Source organism: Hippoglossus hippoglossus, chromosome 5 (genome assembly GCF_009819705.1).
Source record: "Hippoglossus hippoglossus isolate fHipHip1 chromosome 5, fHipHip1.pri, whole genome shotgun sequence".
NCBI lineage: Eukaryota > Metazoa > Chordata > Actinopteri > Pleuronectiformes > Pleuronectidae > Hippoglossus > Hippoglossus hippoglossus.
The window spans coordinates 11,738,348-11,751,177 of NC_047155.1; the positions used below are offsets into that span (position 1 = coordinate 11,738,348).

Below are 12,830 nucleotides of genomic sequence, written 5' to 3' on the forward strand. Positions count from 1 at the left end.
ATATAAAAGCGTCAACTTCAGTATATTCACAAAAAATCTATACAGAATCCTAATCTCCAAAGTGGAAGCATTAGAAGCAAATGTTTTAATAATTAATTTCACCCTTTCCACGAACTCTCAGCTGCGGTAAACCTCCCTCTATTTCCATCATGTTCTATTATAATTCATGTTTGCAGTATAGATCAAATGAAAAAGCCATGTTTGAGATGGAGAAATATTCAAAGAAGCATTTTTAAATATAAACCTTTGTCCCTGCCAAAAATAATTAGGTTTATAATATAATTTTTTATTTCGGGAACATCACACAACAGAGAAAAACATGGGATAATATTAACCTGGACAGACGAGTGAACATCTCACTATCATTGATCGTCATGTGTCACCATGAATATCTCATCTGGCTCGTGTGCCAGGACCTGAGCCGTCACACGTCCGTGCATTAATAATCGATCAACCCCACCGGTGTAGAACATGCTTCAAGTGTCAGAGGTAAACTGAAATAACTGATGTCTCATTGACTGGATCCTCCCATGACACGTGGTCATCGTGTTGATGGATGAGGTCATGAATTTAATTCAATCTGTGTGTTATGTTTGATCCACAGGCTGCGGTTTTCGACAGTGGGATGGGGGGGGGGGGGGGGGGGGGGGGGGTAGTGTTTATTTGTCCCAGTGCCACGATGGTACAGTTTATGGCTGCGTGTATTTTATGGGTGTCGTTCGGCTTTTTGTGTGTGTGTGTGCATGGAGGGGACTATGTGCGTGCACTATACTCATGCTGTCCGGGTGAAATATCACTGCACTCTCCCTTGATTGCTGTGTACGCTGCTTCAGCCCTATTCATAAAAATGCAATTCCATGCAGCTCTGTGCCTGACTTGACAGAATAAACTACGACACACCAGAGAGACAGATTTAAGACGTGAGAGAGCACCGAGGCTGCTTCAGGGAATACATGCTCAATAACCAAAAAACACAGGGTTTAATACAAATAATCCATCTGGAAAAAAAACACAGACTCAACTTTAATGCGCTAACAAAATCACATATCAGAGCGATGGTCCAAAATTCAAAGAAACGAGAGACTGGTTTTCTTTTCGGCCTCATTGATTTATTTATTAATCATCCTAATTGTTTTCAGGGCAAACTGTATCGTTCCAGCTTTAAAATGTGAACAGAAGTTCAGGTTCAGGTCACTTTATCCGCATCAGTAGGTAGATTTGGTCGGCAGTCTGAGAAAGAAGCGTCCGTTTGACAGACATCTTACAGACAGGACATGATAAAACATAACAATAAAACCTTAAAGCTTTATAAATCTGAGTGAAACAAGTGTTTTCCTTTTCTTACAACAAAAGATGTAGTTAAAAAATAAGGCATCTGGATCTGGTTGCGTGCTGGTGTTAAACTATGTCGTTATGTACCCTCTCCTCTAGAGAAAGATGGCCGCCAGTGACAGGAGACACAGCGGGGGGGATGATGACAGCTGCTCATACATGACAATAAGCAGCCTCCTGAAAAAGGCTCACTCTGCCCCGACTTCCTGTTCAAAGAGAATGACATTAAAGTGGATGAAGATGGAGAGGAGAGTTACTCTGCTGGGCATTAGTCTGTCAGACATGAAAGTGAAGTGGCATCTCAAGTCCTCTCATAGTTTGTGAAATTCTTGTTTTCACCCTGACCGAAGCACTTTACAGTTTTTTCGAGGCGCTTGGATGCGACCACATGCTGCTCGTCGCTGCCTCCGACTGCTCCTTTGTGAACATACGCTTGTGTACAGTTTCTAACTTTGATGCTTTAAAGTGTCAGGCACGGTTTTCACGTCTCGCCGTTCTCTGTTTAACCCGTCGAAACCACCTGCTGAAGTCGCAGCGTTTGTGGCCGCGCCTTCCCTCCCCGCTCCCACTGTGGCCCATCGAGCATCCTGCTGCTTCCTTTCAAAACAGGAGGATGTGATGGGAGGATGTGAGCGCTGTGGTCGGGTCTCTGGCGTGCTCGGCTCGCATAGCAGCCGTGTGAGAGATGGCTCTGTGACAATGGGCTTCCTGGCAAATACTGTTTCCCTCTTCGCTGTGTAGGAAATCGGCTGGTTAAAGCAGGGGCTGCACAGGGGTTAGAGTGTGTCTTATATGTGGTGGAGGTCTCTATGCCAACTGCTGCACTATGGGCACAATGCATCTCAAGACACAGCTGGAGCCCTGAGAGGCTGTTTTAAGATCTTTCATCATGCCACTGTTCATTTTTTTCAATACAACAACGTCATGTACATTTTTGCTGCAGTGTGAGGAAGGTGTAAATCACATTTCTTCACTCCTCCATCGATGCTTTTGCACTGAACACACAGAGGCAGAGGCAGTGGAAGTTTACAGCTGTTTTCTTCAGTTCCTTTTCAAGATGACGCCTCTGGAAAGCAGCAGCAGCTCTACACCAGCCCTGCTTTTCACTTTTTATACAACCCCTCCGCTCTCGCGCTGGGCCGAAGATGAAGCACTTGAGTTAGCTCGAATCTGTTTCCCCAGCAGTGGCCTGGGCTTTAAGATGGATCGAGGGGGATTTGCATGGGTTGGGGAGAGAGAGAGAGAGAGAGATAGAGATGTTACTGCTAAGGCACAGCAAATGAGCACTGAGGAGAGGGGAGGAGGGAGAGGGAGGAGAGAAAAAGGGGGCATTTTCACACAGATCAGAAAACAACAGTCCTGCTCTGTGCCCACAGGACAGATGCTGCTGTCTACTCGCACTGAGAGTGAGGAGTGAAGGAGGGAGGGAGGGAGGATTGACTTTTACCTGCCAGAGACGCCACACTCGCCCCTCGCCCCCCTATTCTCTGCTCTCCCATTCAACCCAGCCTGTGCGGAGCCGCATGAGAGGACTGTCAGCCAGCACAGACGAAGCACCGGGATCAGAAAGCTGGCACAGCAAATTGTGCCTCCAGCTCTGCAACTTGCTCTGCCGCCCTTCTATTACTCTCCCTCACACGTGCACACAAGAAATGCTCTCGCAGCCGCACACTGAGGGAACTTTCTATCTCGTGTGCACACTTGCACGCTGACAAGCGAGCAAGCAGGCGGGCAGGAAGGCACACCCCCCCTCCCATTATCTGTGCGGTGGGCAGATCTGCTCGTATTGGTGTAAGCAGCACGGGGCTGTGTTCTGCTCCTCAGCAGCAGCAGCAGCAGCAGCATCACTAACAGCAGCAGCAGCAGCAGGACAAGTCCAGAGGAGAGCAGTCATCACCAGAGATCACACACCAGCCTCCACAGCGGAGGGTAAGCCTCCCTCTACTCCCTCTTTTCCTTACCCTTTTCCCTTCTCTTCTTCTTTTTCCCCATCTTGATGTGACGCAGTGTTTGGTGCTGACCTTCCCTCATCTTCTCCCCCCCCTCCCTTCTTTCTTTCTCCTCAGTGTGTGCCAGTGGGACAGCCATGGAGGACACCATCACCTGCAGCCACGCCACCTTCTCCCAGGTGTTTGGACGCCAGGGGCAGCTCATGCAATCCAGTGAGTAGCCTCAGTCACAGCCCTCCTGCCCCCTGACAAACCATTACACAGCCACAGTCCCACATGTCAGCGTAACTCATGTCTACCCTCAGCATTTCTCCAACATCCCATCCTCAATCTCTTTGTCATTTTAATGCTGAGTGGTTCAACAAACCTTTTCATAAGGTGCAACAAGGTCAGAGTCATAATCATTGGCTGCTGCTTTAAAAAAAAATCATCGTTTTTGGAGGGAAACTGTTATTTTTGTTCCGTGAGTGAAGAATCTCGATGATGTGCAAGAAGAAATGACCATTTCAAGGTTTTTGTTTTCCATCCTCCATAGATTTTTCTGTGATTGTGATTGCAGTTGATGTTTCTGTCGCTGCAGCAAGTTTCTGGAGAGCAGGTCAGACGCATCAACTTGTGTAGTTTTGTATTTTTAGGAAAACATGCAGGCACAGAGCGGGGGTGGAGGTTGGGGCTGTGGCTCAGCTGTTTTGGGGCTTGCATTTTGGAAAAATGGGAAGTTTGATACATAAAAACAAATCAGAAACAGGCTGCTGTGTGGATTTGTTGTTATGATAACAGTGCAGTTATAGATGAATATCAGTAAAGAACATTTCTGCATGTTTTATTAATTTGTTTTGAATTTTTACTGTCAGGTGTATTAACATATTCTCTCTGAAATATATTCATAATGCAGGAGTACAGTATTAATGAGTTGAGTCTAACAGGGTGAGACACTATCAGTGATGCTCTCAGAGCTCGGACTGATGGCTAAATTATTGAAAACTGAATTAATCTCGATTTTTCGAGGCTCAGAACCATCGAACACAAAGGAGTGCTGCCTACTTCAGTGATATCTTAATATGTAATGCAGCAGGTCAGGGTACTCACTTCTCCCAGGAATATGAGAGCGCAGATTGACTCCCCTCCAGAATGACAGTGTCAGCTGCATCCTCCCTCATCTGGCCTGCTTATCTCTGCTCTTGAAGTCGCGCTGCGAGAACTTAGTCGACGTCTTTTGATCCCTGCACTCTGCCATGAATGCAAAGTGATTCTTCATACGGTGCTATGATAAATAATGAGGAGAGTCCAGGGCAGACATCCAAATAAAACATCTCTTCCCAGCTTACACTTTGACTTTGGCACATCAGCTGTTGGCTTCATTACCACCTGGAGAGAGAAGTGTCTGAGTGGAGTTTCAACACAAGAGTCATTAGCAACAAATTGTGCTAAGACAGCTCGTTTTGTAGCTAATGATGAAACGCATCAGTTATTTGCCTGAGCTGGAAAATTCATGTTCCCCGATAATAGACTGTATATAAAGATGGATGACATGACAGCTCTCCAAAAGTGAAGCCAAAGCCTCGTGATTGCCCCCTGGTGGCTGGCTGCAGTTTGGGCGATGAACATTTTAGGTTGCTCTTATCAAACTAAAACTTGTTCCACTAAATGGCTTTTAATAAGTTATTTGTTTTTAAAAACAGGGCGAAATGTCATGGTTGACAATGACTGACTCGCGATTGGTCGAGCTCGTGTATTGGCAGGAACTTGATACCGCGGCTACAAACTCCCCAATCTCTTTGCCACAGTTTATGGCTCCAAATGACATCATCGGCACAAGATGGCAGCTTTTGTATCCTGGTTATTTTGGCTACATTTCTGGATAGTGGGCGAAAGTAGAGACGCGTCGTCCATCTTAATTTACAGTCCACGGCCCTTGACACATTCGTATAGGATTTCATTTGTTGGGATGTATTTCACCTGCTTCAGTCACTTGGTGCAGTGGGTCTTTGTTGTCATCTCTGATGCACATCGCCTACGGTGGCCAACAAGGACAAACCTGCTGTAATTGAATTCTCCAGGCCTCTAGGGGGATATTGCTTTTTGGTTTTGCATTTGCAACGTGTTTATTGGTTTTGTTTCCTGCAGCACAGTTTTTTCCTTTGCTTCGTTGTTGCATTTGTTTTCCACTTTAATAGGTGTTTTTTTTTCTACTTGGCATCCTCTCTGTATCTGCAGCTCGTTTCTCCTAATGGAAATGTTTTGGGCCGCTGCAGCGTCTTTTCCCTTGTCTTGCCGTATGCGCTCCCTCTATGCACAAGAGCACCCCGTTATAAATAATGCACTTTGTGTGGATGTATCCGTGGGCTTAATACTCTGATGATAAGAGCATGTTACTGTTGAGGGGTTGCAGGGCTCTGATTTATATTCCGTTTCAGACATGCAGGCAGAACACTTCAAGAGTCTGAGCTTTTTGCTGATCTGCTTTGTATTTTTTCTGGTTTTTATATCTTTTCTTTGGCGAGCAGAGAGGGCGAGCGACTCTCTCTGGTTTTATGTGCAAACAATGGGTCCACAAAAACGCAAGCACTGAAAAACACAATCTGAGTGCTGAGATGTTCGTAGAACTTTTCACATTGACTGGACCTGTTTCGATTGCATTGACATGTTTCACTGTGTGTGTGACTGGGTCAGTTCATCTGGAGGGTATCACAGCATAAAGAAAAGGTAAAACAAGATGAGGGTGCGGCAGTGCTGAAGAGTCCTATCACGTTGCATCATGGCTGACAGCTGAGTCAGTTGAGCCTTCAAAATAAAAGCGTGACAGTTTTACGAAACTGTATCAAAAAAAATTAAAGCAGGATAGTAAGAATTTAGACGATTGAGGAATAGCTGTAAAATAATACAGACGTATGTAATATATTGTTTGGTTCTCAACCGTTTTTGCCAAATGACCCTCAATGCAACACATTGTTTTCTTGTGACCCATAATCACATGTTGCACAGTGTGTTAACTGAATTGAGAGCAGGACAAGCAAAGTCATGTTCCCGTGCCAGGCTTTGTACAGGCCTAAAGAGGAACATCTACCCATTACTTCACAGCAGAAGAAGTGAAGATTAGAGGAAATAAGAATGAAACATAATTTTATTTGCAGAAACATGTTTTTAATCTTCTTTTTTCGTCTCTTGTTAATCATCTCACGATCCCCTTAGATTTATCTTGTGACCTCCAGATTCGGTCTCACTGCTGTGCAGTGTTTACGAATGTAGAGGCACATTTTTAAACAGCTATATTTAATATTAAAAAATAAGTAAATGAATAATGCCGTATCTGTTTTCAGCGAAAGTCTTTTGTGTGCAGTGTGCATACACCATCTCTCTCATGCAAATTCTGTTTGATGAACAGATTAGTTGTCAGTGTGTTTGCACGAGCAAAAGGCGCAAATGTAACAGATATGCTAATCGCAGTTCCAGTTAGACTGCTGCTGTGTTTTGATGTATTGAGCCGAAATTGGGTTTTATGCGAAGTTACTGTGAATAATTTTTTGACGGGAATAAACAGGCTTTTGAGAAAAGGAAACTAGGAGGAGAAGAACAGGAACTGTTAGTAAATGGGTTCTAACATTTGGAGATAAAACCTCCTCCTTCCTGTGTGCAGTGTGAATTGCTCATACTTACACAACATAAGCAAAACTTTAAAAAGACTGTGCTCTTGTCCTAACAGCATTTTTCATTTGTGCAGTTTAGCCACGATTATAATTTTGCCCCAAAGCAAACGCCAAGTGAACCCTCTGTTTCTCCGAACCCCATGCATTATTCACTACATCTTGACTTTCTTTGTGTTGTCTCCTCATCGCTAGTTGAATTCTCTCCTTTATCTTACCTTTTAATTATACCAACAATTTGTCCTACTTTCCCACCTCAAACTGCTTGCAGCAACGGAAAGTTCAGGAGGACACAGCTTCAAGAAGAAGAAAAAAAGCCATGTTTTCACAGTTACTGCATTTTTCACAAATTCTTGCAAACTCAGGCTTTACTACTCCTTCAAAAGGGGGGGGGGGGGGGGGGGGGGGGGGGGGGGGGGGGGGAGGGGGGGGGGGGGGGAGAGTGCCCTGACACTGCAGCCGTTTCAGTCACCTTTCTGCACCAGTGGACCAGTGATGTGAGGACAGACGCAGTGTGTAAGGTTGTCAGCAGCAGTGGAGTCCAGAGGAAGGTCTACAGAGGCCTGTAATGTCTGAAAACCTTCATTCTCCATCTGGTGTCGTAGTGTCATTCTCGTGTCTGTGCTCAGGGAAGTCAAGCCTCTGGCCTGTTGCCAGTGTTCTCATCCCTATTAGACTCCCGGGCTGTTGGACATCAGCCTGCATAGTGATGTAATTCCAGAAGAGAGCGTCTCTTTACGTGCTTTTTTAATTGAGTCATTTTCAATGCAGTAGGTGTATGGAGACTAATCTCATAAGAGCAAACTGAAATTTTAGATCGTCTCTTGGCAAAAATTCAATCAGAAACATTAAACATGGAAATAATATCTACAGCCACCGTTGGATTGATCTAATATGTCCCTCACCCCAGTTTGTATTATCTTACTAACTTTATTGATCCTGGTCCCTGGGCTTCTTCAGCAGCACTGAAAATCACTGTCACAGTCAATACAGGCCTCGTTTAGATCATGCTCCCTCCTCTAATCCCTATATTGGATTTAAGAACCGAGAGTGGTGGACGAAGCGTGTCTGTAAGTCGGTGCTCCCCAATCACAGCGACAGCTTCTGGCCAACCAGAGCAGTTACATGACGACCTGCACCCAGGAGGTTGTGTTTTTGCGTCTGTTTGTTGATTGGTTGGTTCGTTTGTTTGTTTGTCAGCAGGATTATGCAAAAAAAATGGATTTCCACAAAACCTGGTGGAATAATGGAACATTTTGGCGTGAATCTGGACAAAGGGGCTGTCCTCAATATTGCTTTTTTTTTGACAGTTTTACCAATTCTCTGGGGAATGATGCATGATTCTAACTATATAACTCCCACTGCGGTTGAATGTATCGGCCAACCAGTGAAGTTTCATTCTACATAGTTTTCTTTTCAGACTCATGAGGTCACAGTGACTTTTGACCTTTGATCACTGAAATCTAATCACTTAATCTTTGAGTCCAAGTGACAACTGGTCTGTCAAGGCAGAGGCCACTTTGACCCTTGAGTTGACCATACAAATCTAAACAGTTAATCCGAACGTCTGCTACAAATTCAAAGAAATGTTCTCATGGTGATGTTGAGATATTGTGTTAATAAGAATGGGATGGACGTATGGAGAGACAACCTGAAAATGTAATGCCTCCGGCCACTGCCTGTTTCCGACACTGAGGCATAAGAGTCAGGCACATTGAGGGAACTGATTTCCATGAGCATGTGGGTTCTGGTGGAGGTATGAACTCTCCTGAGTGTCATTTCTCTATAAGTTGCTGTAATTGTTTGGTTCAAGTTTAAACTAAATAATTAATATCTACAAACTGTGCTTCATCTTTGTTGTGTATTTAGTTGCATATGCTGCTTCGGTCTTCATGGCCGATGGGATCACATGTATCCTCATTAGCACACTTTCTCTCGGGTTGATCAATAAACCGATAGGAGTTCGCTGACTGTATTAGTTCAGCGTTTGCTCTCAGCACCAACGCGTCTGCTCTTTGACAGGAGATCAACATCTCTCCTTGACTGACTGGAGTCTCCTGACTGACTGGAAATCCTGTGTTTAGAGGATGAACAGCTTCATGAACTCCTGACCAGTCACTCACAGCACAACGAGACAGATGCTAGAATAATATGATGCAACACAGGCTGCTTGATGGAGCTCCGAACAGAACAGAGTTTTATAGCATGAAAAATTTAAGAAGGTTAAAACTCCCAAGCAACTCCGTCCTTTGTGATTGACATTTTATTTTATTTTACTACTTAAAATTTTTTTTTTTGGTTTCTTTTGTGTGAAAAATACAAGAACATTTGAGGTTTTTTGCTCAAACAAACAGAATAAAAACAGATGTGAAACTGTTTTGACAGAAGAGGTCATGAAGCTGCTTAGTGATTATACCATCAATAAAAAAGAAATTCACACAAAGCATATAATAGAAAGTAAGAGATCAATACCTTCAGCTGACAGTGATCCAATATTAAGAAAGAGGCTAAAGTTACATTAGCAGCTCTGAAGATCTACTTAGGCTCAGTGGTGCCTTGAGCCAAATGTCAGAATGCTAACATGCTCATGCAGATGGTGCTAAAAACTCTGGTGTTTAGCAGATACGATGTTTACCATGTTCACCATGTTAGTTTAACGTGTTGACATGCTAACATTTGCTAACAAGCATTAGACACAAAGTACAACTGAGACTAAAGTGTCGTAAGTTATCTGGTTATAAACCAAACTTCTGGGCAAAGTCAGGGGCGTAGCGACACCGTAAGCAAAGCAGGCAACTACCAAGGGCCTCGAGCTGAGAGGGGGAACCTGAGAACGGCTGACTATGTTAGTCCACAGCAACAACTGATGGCATAAAATCAAGAGTTGGAGAATGACCAAAGTTATTTTGATTCATCTAAAGAGGGACACAGATGTGTGTACCAACATTTCAATACCAACCATTCAATAGGTTTCGGTTACACACGAGATCTTGGAGGAAAGTGTCAAGTGATCATCCAAATCATCAGGATTGATTCTCTGGGAACCATGAACATCAGTTTCATGGTAATAGTTTTTTTTTGTTATTTCAGTGGGGACACAAGTTTCACACCGATCAGCAGACACTTTTAATGACCTGTTTTTCTGATCCAGGGACAAAACATCAGCTGCTGCGTCGTCCTCTGTCCCGTGCAGAAAAAAAGACTTTGTTGCTTCAGCAGCACAGCCGCAAACTCGGTGTGTTTTATTGTATGTGCTGGATTTATTATAGTTGAAGAGCTTTGTTGTCTGTTCGACCTTTCATACATTGCTGCATTGTTTGAAAGGATTGCAGGAATTTCTTGCACTTTGAACTGTGGTGCCTCCTCGCACTCACTTTCTCTTAATCTTCTTCCCTCTCCATCTCTATCTCACACATACACACACATGCACCCAGAGTCATAGAAAAGTGAGGTTTTTGCAAAATACAAAAAAATGTAAGTGGATGCATATAAGCTGAACACTGTGCGCTCAGCGAACACATCTCCTGGATTTAACAGTCACTCATCTCCACCACTTTAAAAGCAGCTAAATTTGTCACTGCTCGATCTGCTGTGTACACACTGAGCCGACAGGAGAGTGTGTGAACAACAGCAGGTTCCACAGGAGGGCTAATCCTGCTCATCTTGGTGTGTGTGTGTGTGTGTGTGTGTGTGTGTGTGTGTGTGTGTGTGTGTGTGTGTGTGTGTGTGTGTGTGTGTGTGTGTGTGTGTGTGTGTGTGTTTTGTGTGTTTTGTGTGTTTTGTGTGTGTTTTGTGTGTGTTTTGTGTAGTTAGGTGAAAGCGTGGTATTAAATACGAAATTGTGGGAAATGTTTGTATCACAACATTATTGACCAAAATTATCACAGTTATCATTATGCATTATGTTGGTATTGATACATGTGTGGAACATGTTACTGATACACAAACTGAAGTAATTTCATCAAGTTTTATATTTAAATCATATATTCATCAGTACAAATTAAAATATAGCACCAACACCACATCAACATTTTGTTTTACAATGAAAACTCAAACACTTTCAAACTCCACACAGGGAGATAGGATTCAGACCAAGAATCTTCTAACTGTGAGGCAGCTGCAACTAACCACTGCACCACCCTCTGATGACAAATGTTCTTAATAGATTGAAAAACTTAGAGAGCAGCTTCCAGTGTGCCGTTCAACTCCGCACAGAGCTTTCTGCATCATTAAACCCTGTGCCTGCCTATCTGCTGACTCTGCACATCTTCCTCACCCTGCCCAGTGCTGCTGGCCTCCTTTTCCCTTCCTGCCAGCCATAAACCCCTTACTGCTCAGCGCTGCTCTGCAGACACATGCTGAGCCTCTTTCCAGAACCCTATTGCTCATCTCACAATACAGCACAGAGCAGATGGAGTAAATGGAGAGAGGAGGAGAAGGAAGGACAATAAAACAGTCAACACCTACAGCACAGCGCACAAAACTGAAAACTTAGAGAGAACTTAAAATCACCGCAAAAAGATGTCACAGTCTAAACGTCAAAACTGTCGCCTCACTGCAGCAAACAGAGCTGACAAATGTTTAAGCCTTATTATACAGCTCAGCATGAGTGTAAATATCATCCTGCTCCATCAGACATCTCACTTCTTATCACTCGGTGCACGGCAGCACTGCGATGCAGAGAGCAATCCTGAGGAGAATCTGGCATGCTCTCGGTCTGTATAAATTTGCATCACTAGTTATTGCAGCCGCTCCTGTGGTGATGAAATATAACCTTTTCTCCGGGGGTGCTTCTCTTTAACATGCAGGGCTTGCCAGGCCTTGATAGAAGTAACAGTGCAGACCGTGTGTATCAGTGTTACAATGAGAGGGTGAGAGTTTCAAATAGATTGACTCCCTGCATATGTGACCAGAAAATGTTAACAACCGGAGGAGGAATCTTTTGGTTATATTCTCACCCCTGTCTGTTTGGTTGTTGGTTTAAGGTTACACAGTGATTACAAGACGGTTTTCCACAGAACTAGGTCGAAGGATACGTCATGGGTCAGGGAAAGAACCCATTTCGTTTTGGTGCAGATCTGGATCAGGGGGCGATTGTTTTGCCTCTTGAAACCTCAGCGTTAGATGCTACATATTTGTGGATCTTATCGCGGTTGTTCCTCTGAATTATAGAAACGGCCTCACACTTTTTGCTGAAGTGCGTGAAGCTCAGTGATGTTTTGACAGCGTGAAAAGCTAATGAGCAGAGCTAAGTTTGAACCTCCGCACTTTGAATCAGATATGCTCAGAAGCTGAAGACGCTCGACTGTTAATGTGCTTTGCCACCAGTTTACCCAACAAAGGATGACGGGTATATTTAGTCCAGAGTTTCTTAAGTGCAGCTACAAGAGAGGAGTCGGCTTTGATTCACGTCAGGAGATCACACGAGCACTGAATCAGCCGGAGCTCATGATAAGGAAGTGTTAATAAGAAGAGGCTCATTGTGAAACCCACTGAGTTTAAGAGGAGATTGTGAAGAGTGTGTGTTTGCAGATGAGTGTGTTTATGGCCACGTGTGACCAAACAGCCAGCCAGCCACCACAGTGATGAGCTCCATGGCTGCTATATATCCCATGGTAATAGGCCTTAATGTGAGTATTGAGCTACTAATTTCCCATATTACGTTACATTAGCTGCAGCTTGTGTGTAAAGATTTGTCACTGATACCAACTCACCAGAGCCGACGCCTCAGTGACGTCTCACATCAAACACTCTGCCGCTCTAACAGACGCCTCTGGTGGTTCTGCTGCCGCCTGCTTGTTGAATAGCTCCTTGTCCTCGCTCCCATCTCACGCTGACGAGGACAAGCCGAGGTAAAACATCCAGGAGCCACTGGTGTGACACAAATGTCTGCGCTTATCGGTCC

The 12,830-nt window shown here is 44.1% G+C and overlaps 1 protein-coding gene across 2 annotated transcripts in view; it reads left to right on the forward strand.

The window, feature by feature from the left end:
• Window positions 1-352: 352 nt before the first annotated feature.
• kaznb (kazrin, periplakin interacting protein b) overlaps window positions 353-12,830 on the forward strand; it is a 109,809-nt gene continuing 97,331 nt past the window's right edge. Inside the window, exons 1-3 of one of the 2 annotated variants that reach the window (XM_034584754.1) lie at window positions 353-489; window positions 2,709-3,261; window positions 3,399-3,494. In XM_034584754.1, coding sequence (XP_034440645.1) covers window positions 3,419-3,494 — 76 coding nt within the window. In that variant the 5' untranslated portion in view covers window positions 353-489; window positions 2,709-3,261; window positions 3,399-3,418. Of the gene's footprint in view, window positions 490-2,708; window positions 3,262-3,398; window positions 3,495-12,830 lie in introns of those variants that run through there. The other variant, XM_034584757.1, reaches the window with a different exon arrangement.